The sequence below is a fragment of the Pyrus communis genome, chromosome 4 (assembly GCF_041283825.1).
Source record: "Pyrus communis isolate YQ-2024b chromosome 4, ASM4128382v1, whole genome shotgun sequence".
Lineage (NCBI taxonomy): Eukaryota > Viridiplantae > Streptophyta > Magnoliopsida > Rosales > Rosaceae > Pyrus > Pyrus communis.
In genome coordinates this window covers 21,048,135-21,063,424 of record NC_142568.1, presented here as the reverse complement: position 1 = coordinate 21,063,424, position 15,290 = coordinate 21,048,135, and the positions used below count along the sequence as shown (strand labels likewise).

Genomic DNA, 15,290 nt, shown 5'->3' with positions numbered 1-15,290 from the left:
GTCTTAGAAACTTCTGTCGGTGGAAAGTGGACATGCAAAACGTTACGTATTGTCTCTGCTTGTTATCAAAAGAAATGGGATAATAATAGTTTATTTTAACAAAATAAATTAATTAATCATTTTTTGTCTTTTGTACGCACCAATATTCTTTTTCTTTGCAATTTTGGGGATGTCTACTTCATTCGCGTAGCTTGTTTAAGTGATATAATCTTACTCTTTCAACGCGATTATTAAAATGTGATTTATCAAAATGACTCATCTCTTATTAATTTTTATTTGTTTACTAAACATATAAAATCAGAAAAGTATGAATATTTCTATAAAAAATCATGAAGAACTTATTGAACATAAGTCTTAGAATTGAGAAAATAAAACATAACACATAACAATAGGGAATTAAGTTAGACAATACATATATGCTTAGGAGTGGGTGGATGGTCCGTTTTTCTGAATATCTGATATAGAACCATAATGGGTTTGATCATGGGTATGTATCGTGGCCGCATTATTGGTTTTAATGTAACACCATGCTTCTACGCTTAATGTGCGATGTGGGATTGTGCACGTGTGGTCCATTATGTTGTGGTCCCATGTGAGATGGCATGTTGAATATAAATCTCACGTCGAAGAATTGAGAAAATAAAAAAACAATATATAAGTGTATGGTTTCATTCTTAATAATATCGAGTTTTTGTGATAAAGCGCAACACCTAACAATAGATTAATTAACGGTTATAATATATGTGTAATTAGGAGTGGGTCAGTGACCCGTCTCTCTAAATATTTGATAAAAATGTAACACTTACTATAGTTGTGTGAGTTTAATACATATGAGGACCATCTATTTCCTAATATATTATTGATTATTCTCATTTTACTCTTCCAGGGGGGAGTTTTATTTTTGTAAAATTGAAATCAAACTCCAATTTTCAGCCTAATATGAAAGGACTCAAACTCTCTCTCTACCTTAGCTGGCTAGCTATGAACTTGATGACATTTTTATGTTGTCAATCAATTTAATCATTGAATTACTGCTTTTATTTCAAATGGTAGCTACAAACCAAACTTGATGATATTATCATGATGTCAATCAATTTAATCATTCCATGTACTTAAGCTTTCAATTTGCTTTGAGAACTATTAAATGTAATGAACCTTGGTGTTGCCTTTGTTCCCTTAATCTGTATATTGCCTTTGTTTCCAATATCTTCTCTGCAACCTATTGGAGTCTAAGTGAGAAATGACTCATTTCTTACATTTTATCACATGGCAGCTCATTTAGAACAAAGAGGGTGTGCTTTACCACAAGGATATTTGTCTTGCAAAGTAATACTTTCCCATCCAAAAGTTTGGTACATCCTGGAGTCCTCTCAAGTTTTCAATTGCTCTAATTTATTATTACTTGGTCTTCTTTGAGTTCTATTTTCCTCCAAATGGCTAGTGCTTTGGTTTCTCATGTTTCTTGCTTTGAACATTACTAGTGAACAACGACTGATTCTTGAACATATCTTCAACTATCAAGGGGGGCGCTTAAGAGGGTTTGACATGTAGGTGTAGATATATGTGGTTTGACATGTAGGTGTAGATTTTCAAACCCTCATGCCATCACAATCACATGGATCATTCCACATGATTCATTTACTAGAACACTAGGATTTTCTTTGTGTATGAGACAAATAAACAAAACATTGTAGGTTGAAAAAATATGAATGCAAAGACCTAGAATATTACTTTGTATTGATTGAATCGAATACCCGTTTGTATTTTTTTTTCCTTCTGACATGTGTTTTATCTTTAATTAATTTGGAGCTTATGTCACGCTTCATCAAAGGCCATAGTCCTCTCTGGAACTGCCCAATTTATTCCCTACATTTATTTGATGTTGGTACTAATTAGATAACGTCTTCAAGATCTTTGAATAATATTATAAAATGATCAATGAGCCCAATGGGAAAACGTGACTTTCCACCTTAGACCACAAGCAACATTCAAGTACTTACCCTAATCTCACATTTTTACCATAATTTGACCAACCGACCCTATTTATCCCCTCTATTTCAATGCTGGCATGTTTGTGTCGACCAATCTAAGAGTAATATGTGCAAGAACTCTGATCCTAAACCTGAAAGTAACAAAATTACGATATGCAACCCGACTAGACATTTAGGCTTTTAACAATAAGCGAGACTATGAGACATTGATTATCAGACTAAAATTTGATTTAACATTTAAAAGTGAAAAAATCGAATGTCTAAAGATTGCCTACTAATATATCCCTCGAGAAGATAAATGTCTTTTCAACTAATTGCGATTACTTTATTAAGTATGTCTTCAATCTCTTTCTTCGACTGCCCTTGAATCTTTAAGTGTCATCTTTTTGACAATTCTGCCATTTATCCATTGTGTTTTTTCCCAAAATCCTCTAAACGAGTATAGATGTATCCATTTTTCTTATAAAGTGATCTTCACACTATTATTATTTACGTACGGGACGGTGTTTGAAATTTGAGTGCCAAAAAGGTGAGCATGGACACAAGCTCATGTTTATTCTTTCCTCACTTTGTTTGGTATAAAATTGCAGCAAATTTCAAATGGGCATTTAAAAAAAGCTATGAACACACTTTTTCTACGAAACGAAAGAAGATTTTTTTTTTTTCCAAGGGAAAGGAAAGAAGAATTAAAAACCAAAAATAAGCAAAATAATACCTTCATAAAACGAAACGTGCATGCAACTTGACTGGATCTAGGAGAGGTGATTAAACAATGCATGAGACTTTTTAAAACTAATTAATTAAAGAGATTGAGATAACTCTTCAAATTAGTGTAGTACTAGGGTAGGTGATGAGTGGCGAAGCTCGGTCAACAAAGGGTGTTGCCTATATTCCTTTTTCTTTTACTCGAAGGGTCTTTAGAGGAATAATGTTAGGGTCTTTAGAGGAATAATGTTAGGGTCATGAAGGAATAGTGTTTGATCGATGTCATATATATGTGAAACAAATCGAACACCGAACAAAAAAGTTGTGATGCAACGTGGATGTTCTTTGTTCTTCTTTTGGAAAAATATTCGGCAAGTCACTGAAATTAGATATTTTGATAGTTTTTGTGTCTTACAAGATTAGCATACTCGCTAGAAAACTTTTGTTTTGGATGCGTATATTGGCTAATACAAAAGTGAGCTTGAAAGAGAGACGAAACTTGCCTCTAATGGATGGCCTTGATTATAAAGTTTTGTGACACAGCAAACTCCAGAGCATATGTGAGTAGCGTGTGAAGATGAAGATAATCTTTTTTTTTTCTTAAATTAAAATTAGATAATTTTAATTGTTGATTAGTTAGGAATAAGTCGTTCCAAATTTTTAAAAAACTTACCATAAACAACTTTCTAACAAGGCTATACATTAGGTCATGAAGAAAAATACTATTTTTCAAATACCAAGTAAAAATTGATGACATATAAAAAATATTTATTATTAAAGTCTGATGTGAAAAAAATTAAGGGACTTTGACCACAAATTGGAAATCAGTAAGGTTTTAGTCAAATAACTATTGGTGAATAGAGGCCAAAACCTAATTTCTTATTATAATAATATCAAATTAAGCTAAATCATTCACAATTTTAATTAATTAAAACACAATTTAAAAATATCTCCTCTTGCCTTAGCTGTACAAACTCATATATCACTATATTATTTTCACCTCACCAAATCCAAAGGACTAAGATTTTTTAGCTGTCTAATGTCCAAGTTAACCAGAAGTCGAATCTTTATATCACATCGTCGCAATTCAATCATGTTGTTTCATATGTCTTTGGACTTATCCAGAGAACCAATGTGCTACTGCTCTTGTCCGTAAATGATTGACCCCTGGTCATGAGTCTCATGCTCACACATAAACCTTTGAATAAAAAAGAAACAAGATAAAACGAGCCAAAACCACACGTATACAAAAACCCCTACAGCATTAGATTTTCTCTTGAGGGCCGATATGATTTTGCTTAGTCAACAGCATAAATGTAATTAGCATTAATCCCAACTAACTATAAAAATGATTATCCTTGTAAAAAATATTGTCAATAGCACAAAAAAAATGAATATTAAATCCGAATTATTAGGAGAAAATAAATGAAAAGGTTGGCAGAAATTACAATCAGTTATAGCAAGCCACCATCCTCTCCTTTTCCAAAATTATAAAATTAGAAATAACAAAGTGGATCATACAGCATTGCCCATTGGCTATGAAACGTGGACTTCTTAACCTAAAAGTAACATCTTTCTTCCACGCCCTAAGATCTTATTAAACCAATTTAATTAGTAAGATCTTATTAAATTGTGACAAATCTGAACGTTCTAATAGTTAATCACAGTCCTAGATGAAACCACCTTTCCCTCACCTTCCTTCCCCTTTCTCTATTCATGATTACTTTTTCACATATTATTCTTTTATTTCTGAGTTTACTCGAAGTCTAGAAGCATTATCAAAACGCAAGAGTCCAGTTATACCACGGGCTATAAAAACATAGAACATGATGCTGCACTAAATCAAGAAACTAGTCCCAAGCTTCTTCTTCTCTCTTTGCTTCTTAGTTATATTGGTTATCAGAAACCTTGTTAGATATTAGTCATGGGTTCATATATCACTGGTTCATGCACTCCCACAAACACTAAAATCTCATTGTCATTATTTTTCCTTCTTGTTGGAGTAGCTTCTGCTCAATTGTCCTCTACTTTCTATGGAACATCGTGTACTACAGGAAAACATGGATTCTGTGAGGAACGGGTTTCGTCACATATACCTATATGTGACGAATATTATGTGTCACAACGGACGTCACCGATAATATACGTGACATTTTTTATTCGTCACTTATTATCTCTATATGTGACCCAACTTTCCTCACACATTCTCAGCTCAAATTCCATAGTTGAACCAATATGTGACGCTTTGGGCGTCACTTATTCTTGAAATGTGTGATGACTTATGCTTTCGTCACATACCGTGTTAAATTCAATACAAGTTTATATTGTTTTTCTCAATTAATTATTTTCATAATTTTGGCTGATGATCTGTAATTAAAACTTTAATTTCAGTGAGCAAGCAAATGAATAATATGAACTACATCATAATGACAATTTATAATTCAATGGAAGTAATTTTTACATTAGTAACATGTTTGATAAACTAAACATGTACAAAGAGAGCAAAAGTCGCTTAGAAATGATAACCTACACAAAGAAAAAAAAACCTAAAGCAACCTAAGTCCCCCATTATCATAAGACTACATGAAGCCCAACTAGACCATGAAGACCATTACGCTGCTGCTACCATCGGTTGGAGAGCGCAAGTAACTTGGCCGACAAAAATTTCTTACAAACCTGCGGAGATACAAGAGAAAAAAAATTTAGCACTATACCACAAGCAACAGCAAACAAACTCAATTAATCTATACTCATAGGGCACAAATTCAACTTCAGTATAGTTCAATTTGATGCCAAGGTAAGTATGGTAAATAATAAACCTGTGACTGAAAATAACAGGGAGAGAAGTCAGCCAACTAGCTATCATATCAACTTGTAACCAAAAACTATTACCTAAAAATTAAAGAAGAAGAAGAAATTCATTCAAGCTAATTGTGGGGTTGGAGTTGCAACCCCAGCTATTTGGACTGTTATTATATAATCTAAGAGCTCAAATTCATATAAACATTACTTATGGCTCAGCCCTTACTCAAATCCTTGTAAATTTTCATAAGTTTTCTAAGACACCAAGTTCAAGTAAAATCACCATCAACAAGCAAAAGCACAATAATCATGCTGCGTTGAAAGCAAAAGCACAAATTATTCATAGGAACAAGTTAAGCACAACTATTATATATGGGAAAACTACAATACTTGGAAAATTAATAGGACCTAATCTCAAGTCAGTGAAAGAGTTACCTGGGCCTTATCAAAGGCTAGAGCTCCATGGGAAGAGATGGGAAGCACATCTTTGATAAGCATACAATCAAACCAGCTTTCAGCTTCTACAAAATTCAAACAAAACACAACAACATAACAGAGAGATTGCACGATTATTTTACAAAATACATTTATTAAAAACAATACTCCAACGGAGATGGAGATGAGATAGATTGAATCTGTGCAAGTACAAAACCTACCAAAAGAAAATACTGAACACCAACAAAGTAAACTAGGAAGCCAATGAAAACTACTCTCTCTCCTCTGTTCTCTCTCTTTCTAACTCTCCCTGCTCAACGAAGACACTGGGCTATCAATTTACCTACCATTCATTCAACCAAATTATATTCAACAATTGAGCTTTGCTATCAATTTACCTATCCTTCCATCTGCCTACCTCTAAATTTGATTGCAGTTTCCAGTTTTCAATTTCTGATTTGCAATTGAATTGCAGTTTCCAATTTCTGGAATTTCATATCTTCCCACACAAGCAGAAATTCAATTCCGTATTAGCTCAGAAACACAAATTCAATTTCAATATTTACAAAACAGCCCCCGCCGTGTCTTAACTGTGTCTGGAGCATTGACCGAGTATCCGTGCAACATAGACAAACATCAGCTAATTGTGGCTATTGCCAAGCTTACTAAACTTGTACATAGTTCCCATACAAAAAGAAACGGTATGATTCTCAAAGAAAAAGTCGAGAAAAGAAAAAGAAAGTTTATTAATCATACCTTGCAAAATATATACTCGGCTAAAATATTACTCTAGTAATAGTTGAGATATATAGTTAACTGCCCAAATGACCTAATTAAACTTGTAATTAAGGTGGTGACCAATATGATTAGATCTAACGATAGTAGTAAAGTATGAAATGGCTAATTGGAAATGATGATCATTCAAAGTCTAAAGGATCACAAAATTGACCATCCTCGTCTTGTGACAAGACGAGGTTTGCTACATACACCCATCAACTAGAAAGCACATAAGATGATGGGTAACCGCGGTTACACGCCCATTTAAACTTTACGGTTACGGTTATAGGTAACCGTTTAGATAAATAAACGATTATGGGCATAACTGTTTACCCGTGAAATTTAAATGGGTGGTTATGGGTATTAACAGTGGTTATAAACAGGTAACCGTTTACCCATTTATTTTATATATGTAATGTTGAATATTTTAAAAATAAAATTAGAAAGCACATAAGATGATGGGTACAAAATAGCTCATTACTTATCCAGATTGGCAGATTCTGGGCAGAAACAGGATGGTCCATCTTGTTTGGGGTTTGTGGAGTGTTCTGAATAGATTTTAAACATTTGGGATTCTTAACTATTACTAGAGTAGTATTTTAGCCGAGCATATATTTTGCAAAGTTTATTAACTATATATCTTAACTATTACTAGTCACGAACCTCCAAATCAGGAAAGTAAAGGCAAGTAAAGGCCAAAAGGCCAGACATTCTAAGGAACAATCGAGAGCTGTTGTGATGCATCATCAAGGTTTGACAGATGGCAAGAGCTCTACTTCCCTGAGACCATGATCTCATTCACTTTCAAAGCTCCTTGTCCAAGAATACTTGTTAATCTCACCTCAGCACAAATCATATAACAATACTGAAGCAAATATCAAATTAGAAATTAAAAAGGTTGAACCCTAAAAAATAAAAAATAAAAACAATACATTACCTGAATCTAAACGACCTCTTTGATAGAAAATTCCAAAACCAAATCTCATCCCCAAATCGCAACCCTAAAACCCAAGCTCAAATTCAAAATCATAGACCTAAAAACAGAAATTTCAAGGTAGATATTTGAATCCACAACTCGAATTAGAATCAAAGCAAAGTAAAATCAGTACCAAATCCCAAATCGAAATCAAAATAAAATAACAAATCAAAATAAGAGTTCGAGAAGTTGATCGAAATAAGAGAAAAATAAAGCATGCACCTGAAAATCAGAGTCCAAGAATGTTTCAACCGCAGGAAGACCGCTGCAGAGAGAGAAATCGGTGAGATGAACAGAGAAATCGATGGAGAATTTGACGAAGGTTACAGAGAACAGAATAATCGAAGATTTCTCTTTCCTTTTTGTTAGGTCAGAGAGAGTAGATAATAACGAGCGAGGTGCAGAGGATTAGAGAGTTGTGGTGGTCGCCGCCGGTGGCCAACCATCAGTTGGCTGGTTGTCGGAGTCGAAATGATAGCCGAACACCCCAGAGACGAAAGTGGGGAGACCATGAGAGAGCAGAAAGGGGATTTTTTTCATTTAAGATTTTGGGGGGGGGGGGGGGGGGGGTGGTGAGGGGTCAGTTTTTTTGCCTTTTTATTTTATTTCTAATTTTAATGTAATGGGTGGCGCATTGCTTATCCTCACATGTATTTATGTTGCATTCTTTTACATTATGCAACGAATTATTTATTTTCGTCACTTATTCACACAATTCATTAGACTAACTCCAATGGTGGGCTAAAAGCCAAATTACCCTCCAAAATTTCCCCACAAACCCACTCCAACCTAAGGGAAAATTTTGGGCTAAATGCTAAATGCTAAACCAAGGCCAAATTCCCTCCAAAATTTAGTCTAGAAATCAGAGTGGACTCCACCCAATATTTATTGGAATTTAAATTTTTTTAGATTAAAATGTTCATAAAATTAATTTACGATAGTCTACATATTTATTTTTATAAAAACTCACAAGAAAGATGACTTCATGCGACAAACTAATTGAGTTGCACATACACATTCAGTCATCAAATCTTTCAAGAATTTAAGAGAGATAAAGGTTAAGAGAGAAAACCAGAAGTCTCTGTCGATCTGGAAGCCGAAAATACATGAAGATGTTGGTGAAAAATATAGAGAAGGGGCCAAATAAGATCCTCCAGGAATCTGCCCGTGAGGAAAAGCTTGCTCCAATGAGCAAGAAAAGATTGATGCACTCTTCCTCAAGATTATCCACTAAAAGTAGACCACCCAAGATACCATCATGTCCTGCCAAACAAGCAAGTCGTGTGCATACCAGAAACTGGTCAAATATATCACTTTGCTGAAATTTTATTGACGCATAAGGTCGAACACGTGATAGGCAAGAACCTATTAGGAAGAAAGAAGACACAAATTCCTTTCAATTATAAATGAACAAAAACGAGAAAATATTAAAAGAAATTAGTGACACACAAATATGTAAATGCATAATAAGTGTACAGAAATGACTGTACCGAAATGTTTGTACCGACATATAATATAATGAACCTAAATGTATGTACCACAATGTATTATATTGAATTAATGTACCTAAATGTTAATACCGAAATGTACATACTGAAATATATTATATTGAATTAAATGTACTAAAATTTACGTACTAAAATGTATTGTATTGAATTAATGTACCTCTATATATATATATATATATATCAAATGAATTAATATACCTAAATGAAATATTAGGATTTAGATCTTCTTCGGATCCTCTCACTGGGGTTCCCCGGGATCAATGCATAGTAATCATTCATCAAAGATTGTGCGGGCACAATTGAATGTTTTTTTATATTTTTAAAAGTAAAGTAGCCTTGTTTTGCATGATCCAGTGTACACGCCACTCAAATAATACTTGAATTCCTTTGTTTTAATATCAATGGCAACAGAAACCGGCTGGTTCGCAACAGCCTTCAACAATGCATCTTCTTTGTTTGCAGGCACATTCTCGTAGCCGGTTATGGTTATGGCACCAGATGCAGGAGCAGCAGTAGTAGTTCTGCAAATTCCTCCATCTTCAGCCTAGTAAGGGTAATTATCTTCAGTTGCAAGGCTCTTGTTACGTTTGATCATGTAGTCATACGCAAACTTTGAATTACCTCCATCGCAGCCGTGATCGTAACTGCCCGTGTCACAATCAATTAGTTCTTGTTCTGATAGTGAAATTAGGCTTCTTGTTTTGAGTTTGTTAAGCCCTTCTACGGTTGCCACTGATGCGAACGCCTAACAACTTCCTGTAAATATCATTAAGTTAGATAAATTGTTTAAAAACTTCATTTTAATCCCTAAAAGGGACCATGTTTTTAATAGTACCATATGTAAGATGAAAAACTAATAATAGTCCTTTGACTCGTGTCCATGTCAGCTTATATATAATTTAATTATTTTTTTTATGAATTTATTGTAGTTTGCCTATATTACCCTTTTAAGGGATTCAAAGATACAAAAAAATTGAAAAGCATTTTGTAAATCATAACTAATGTATAAGGCCTATGCAGAAATTATCGGACCTAAAGGACTAAGAATTAAAAATACAAACCGTACCAAATTGGCCTGACCTAATGGACTAAAACATAAAAAATACAAATTGTGCCAAATTGATCATATTGAATCTATCAGACCTAATGAACTAAAACACAAAAAATACAAACCATACAAAATTGATCGTACTGAATCTATCATACCTACTGAACTAAAACATAAAAATACAAATTGGAACCAAATTGATCGTACCAAATCTATCAGACCTAAAATATATAACGTACCTAATTTATCAAACCTAGTGAACTAAAACATAAAAAATACTAATCGTACCAAATTGACTATACCGATTCTATCATACCCAAACTATATAACGTACCTGACTATACTAAATTAGTGCATTCTTCACCCAATATCAAATTTGAATAAATATAAATAAATAAAAAATGAAATAAAAAGAAGTAGGTACGTAACTATAGACAATAAAGATAGCATTTTTTAGAAAATGAAGATGGAGGTTATGGGTGATAATGAATCTACGGTTACCTTTTCAAACTTTGATGGTGGAGGTTACATTGTAGACAATAAATATGGCATTCTTGTTAATAGTAGTAAAACCTGTGGTTTTATTATAAGTGACATGTCATAATGCATTAGAATAAAAGATCTTTTTTAGATATTGAAAACCTTCCAAGTTATATTCTAAAAATAATCTTTGACAAACCCTCATCTCTAAACACCCCTTAAATTGAAAATCTGGCAACATAACATAAACATCACCCATCCTGGGATTGCTCTCAGGCAAACTTGCTTAACTTCAGAGTTTCGATGGAACCGGAAGCCAATGAGCTCTCAAAAAACTTCGTGCTAGATAGAGATAGGAATATACATATAAAGCTTACAAGATACACTCCCCTGGACGATGTGGGATGTTACACATAACCTTGGCTTTTGATCGAGGCCATATCGACTATAAACATATTAATTATTGGTTGAATGCGCTATCCAGGTTCAGATTTTGGAAACATAAGCATCGTGTGTTTTAAAACAATCAAACAAGAACACATATTACATGATCTATGAAAGTAAAACCTCATAGAGATAGCTTTATCTTGCATGCTTACCACATTGCCCTTGGTATTTGACCGTGGTCACAGCGCCAATTGAAAAATAATCCTTAGATTTTGGCATATCGGTGACATTTTCATATTGAACATTGTTATCTGGAGCTGCTTTGGAAGAGTTGGACATGATCTCCGGGAGGTGTATCCTCTTGTAGCCTTGACTCGTGGCCTGAAATTCCTCGTTAGTTAGGTCCGCAAACTTATTGATATCAAGCCTGTACTTGTTTTCGCTCTTCTTGTTAAAACCTTCTATAAACTCCACACTGGACTTGAATGTGTTGTAACGCCTGTCCTTCTCTTGTGCATCCTTGTAAACACATCCATGTCGAGCCATCCACTCCTTGTGCCTCTCCAACATGATTTTTTCGTCATCAGAAAGTTGATGACTACAAAAAGCTTGGGAGAAGCAGAAGCCCAAAACGAGAACCAGAAATAAGGCGAGGGATTGGCCTTGGTTTGTGATGAGTAGAGCCATGATATTGGTAAGCACTTGGAGTACTTTAGATAAGTTATCTTGGTAACACATTCAGCATGGCGTGGGATTTTATACACAAAATTTTACATGCACAGCAAAATGGCCAAGAATTTTCTACACGTGCAATATACTCCCCCATCTTTATTTTAGGGTGTAAAATGTGTTTAATTTCAAAAATAAAAACAAAAACTCTTGTTTATTTTCTATACTCACTCATCATTTAGTGTAAATAATCATAATATCATTTGTACTAAAAATATAGCTTATTTATCTTCTACCATTGATGATGTTTTTTTATTGGTAAGACCCTCCTTTGTGATCTATCTTGCACTACAATTGTAATAGATTTTATATTAATTTTTTATGCAATATTTGATTTGATAGTTTACTTCATCCTCATTGGTTTTATTTGATTCGAACATTTTAGTGTTATGGATATTTTTTTGGGAACGGTTTTTTCATGGCGAAACGGTATTTGACTGGAAACATTAAGATCAAAGAATCAAGCAAAATAAAGTTCATGTCACCAAACGTGTCCACATTTAATGTACACAATTTCAGGTTCTAAATTTCATGACGGTTTTGGATTAATTGAGGTATTTGAGAGATAAAGGAAACCAACATGAATGTAATTCAAAGCAATTATTATCCATTAATTTATAAACAACAGCACTTTACAACCGATGAACAATAAACATAAAGAAAATAATAAATCAGCTAATTTAATTAAACCATCACACTTATCACAAATTAGCAGCATGCTGATGTTGCAGATACGGCTGGATAAGTAGCTTCCATAGCAATGCCACATAACCCTTCCTTGGCGGGCACGTCTCTTTGTAATCTCATGTATCCACCCTCTCCCTAATCTTTGCTCCAAGAATTCTTGAGCAGCCAATACTTGGTCCCATCATTACTAGTACCGTGCCCAACTGCAGTCACTTCATGGCTTGAGTTTGTACCACATGGTCCAGTGTACACGCCACCCAAATAATACTTGAATTCCTCTGCGTCAATATCAATGGCAACAGAAACCGGCTGGTTCGCAACAGCCTTCAACAATGCATCTTCGTTGTTTGCAGGCACATTCTCGTAGCCGGTTATGGTTATGGCACCAGATGCAGGAGCAGCACTAGCAGTTTTGCAAATTCCTCCATCTTTAGTCTGGTAAGGGTAATTATCTTCAGTTACAAGGCTCCTGTTGCGGTTGATCATGTAGTCATACGCAACCTTTGAATTACCTCCATTACATCCGTTATTGTAATTGCTCGTGTCACAATCAACTAGCTCTTGTTCTGATAGTGAAATTAGGTTTCTTGTTTTGAGTTTGTTAAGTCCTTCTATGGTTGCTACTGTTGCGAACGCCCAACAACACCCTGTAAATATCATTGAATCAGATAAATTATTATCTTGTCATTGTTATACAATGTAACATCATTGAACTAAGACATCATTGAACTAGATAAATTGTCATTGAATTAAGACCATTGATTAAATTGAAAATCTGGCAACATAAACATCTTACGTTGTCTGCATATAATCAGTATATATAAGAAGAAAAAATTACATTATAGGCATGTATAATCTCGTGTAGATAACTAAATATTAGGTAAGAATTCATGCATACCACACTCATATCCTTGGTTCTTGACCGCAGTCACAGCGCCAGACAATCTCCAATCCACAGAGGATGGCACATTACTTACATTTCCATATCGAAAAGGAGATGCTATCAAAGAGTCGGACATGAACCCTGAACGTTGCTTTCTCTTGTAGCCATTGCACATTGGCCGAATTTCCTCGTTAGTTTTGTCCGCAAACTTATTGACACTGAGCGTGTACTTTTTTCCCTCCTTGTTTTTGTTAAAAGCTTGTACAAATTCCACATTGTTCTTGAATATGTTGTGGCGCATCTCCTTCTCTTGTGCATCATTATAAGTGCGTCCATGTTGAGCCATCCACTCCTCATGCTTGACAACCGTGATTTTGTTGTCGCCATAAAGTTGGCGACTACAAAATGCTTTCGAGGAGCAGAATGCCAAAATGAGCATGAGAAATGAGGCCAAGTGGAGGGATTGGCCTTGGTTTGTGATGAGAAGAGCCATGATGGTAAGGACGTAGTTGGAGTAAAGGTATATCTTAGTGTGCTAAAGAATTTGCCCTAGCTAGGATTGGTATCTGCATGGGATTTTATAGACAAAAACTTTTACATGCAAAAACGGACATGGGATCTTCTACGCGTGCAATAACACTACTCACCAAATGCATCCTATTTTTAGCGTGTAAATAACTCCCTAAACGATCATACACGTTGGATCATACCTTCCCAACCAGCAAGCGGCTTGCTGCTCCACCAATATGGCCTTGTCGCACCATTGGAATCTTCCAATGAGGCCGAGAGGGCCGAAAGGCAGGACCATGGTGTTGGTGGCCGAACACCATAAAACTCAGGGCCGCCATGAGCAGCTCTTTATCCATGGCAATCTCCATGGTTGACAGAATAATGGCATCGTAGATGCCGAGAGCTTTCCATTCCTCGCCAAAGAATGTGCTCATTCGGTCGACCCAGGCGGCCCAAGCCGTGGTGGTCGAGGGCCAGGCTCCCTGAGGCCGCGCCAGAGTCCACTTCGACCAGTCGAACCCCTGCAGCAGCGGTATTAAACACTGCTCCTTGAGCAGATTAGTAAAAGACGACGGCACTGCGTCTCTGAAAAGGGGGCCCAGAATCTAGTGAGTGGTGGCCATGTCATTTTCAAATCGCAGCGTCTTAACGGCGCTCCGATCAATGAAATCTTTGCACTTGTTGACTTTGGTAGAGATGATAGGAGATAGTTTGGAAGAAGAAAGGATTGTAGAGGGGGAAAACTGGAGAAGAAATTGCAGAAGGAAGAACTGGAAGGATTTTTGCTTGAACGAACAGGAATGATAAAATTAGGATTTTGGAATTTATGAAAGCGTAAGATGCGAATGACAGAAGTGTGGGTATTTATAGGCTTTTCAGAGTGAAGATCAAACGTCTGGAATTCGAAAAGCACTGGAATTCGAAAAGCACTGGTTCAAATTGGGGGGAAATTTAACCGGGAAAGGTTCCAATCATTTCGGATATTTTGGGAACCTGCGAAGATGGGATTGAGGAGTCGAAAATCCAGGACGCACGATTGCGTGCGGCGTCAGTTTTAATGCATTAATAAGGATAAGACGTTTCAGTTAGTGCACGGTTTCGAGGCCCATGATTGAAAGCTTTTAAGAACGGCGGAGAATTGACACGTGGCCACGCGTTGGGGGCAACGAGGAAAGTGCAATCTTGTCTCATAAATGTGCAGGAATAATGGTCGTTAAGGAAGTAAAGTCCAAAAAAGCAATAAACGTTTTCGCTTCTTCAAGGCCGAGGCCCGACCAAGAGTTAACAACTGGCGACCTCAGAAGCGAGGGGGCAATGTTTGGGCCCAAAATATTATTGTTGGGCCGAGCAGCAGGATGTGCTCGGCCCAAGG

At 35.6% G+C, this 15,290-nt stretch overlaps 2 protein-coding genes and 1 long non-coding RNA gene across 4 annotated transcripts; all 3 read right to left on the bottom strand.

Annotated features, from left to right (window-relative positions):
• Window positions 1-5,113: 5,113 nt before the first annotated feature.
• On the bottom strand, window positions 5,114-8,231 carry LOC148697621 (uncharacterized). Of its 2 annotated transcripts, XR_015961815.1 has the most exons (3): window positions 7,648-8,231; window positions 5,934-7,575; window positions 5,114-5,372 (listed from the first exon to the last, which is right to left on the bottom strand). It is a non-coding gene; the product is annotated as an uncharacterized LOC148697621 (long non-coding RNA). The 2 variants fall into 2 exon arrangements; XR_015961814.1 differs by having other exon boundaries at window positions 5,934-8,231.
• Window positions 8,232-9,513: 1,282 nt separating this feature from the next.
• Window positions 9,514-11,796, bottom strand: LOC148697620 (senescence-specific cysteine protease SAG12-like). The gene is made up of 2 exons (XM_088691964.1): window positions 11,322-11,796; window positions 9,514-9,731 (listed from the first exon to the last, which is right to left on the bottom strand). Exons 1-2 carry the CDS (start codon window positions 11,794-11,796, stop codon window positions 9,514-9,516), a joined length of 693 nt encoding a protein of 230 aa, XP_088548090.1.
• A 750-nt stretch (window positions 11,797-12,546) lies between these two features.
• On the bottom strand, window positions 12,547-14,033 carry LOC137722142 (senescence-specific cysteine protease SAG12). The gene is given in 2 exon segments (XM_068461117.2): window positions 12,547-13,172; window positions 13,424-14,033. Coding segments are annotated over 2 exon segments (1,104 nt in total). The 5' UTR covers window positions 13,902-14,033.
• Window positions 14,034-15,290: the final 1,257 nt, after the last annotated feature.

Bases quoted from the DNA above. Each gene is read 5' to 3' on its own strand.
- LOC148697620 (XM_088691964.1), bottom strand. From the start codon at position 11,796: ATGGCTCTACTCATCACAAACCAAGGCCAATCCCTCGCCTTATTTCTG. The intron at 9,732-11,321 runs GTAAGCATGCAA...ACTAGGCTGAAG, and splicing joins CAAATACCAAGGGCAATGTG to ATGGAGGAATTTGCAGAACT.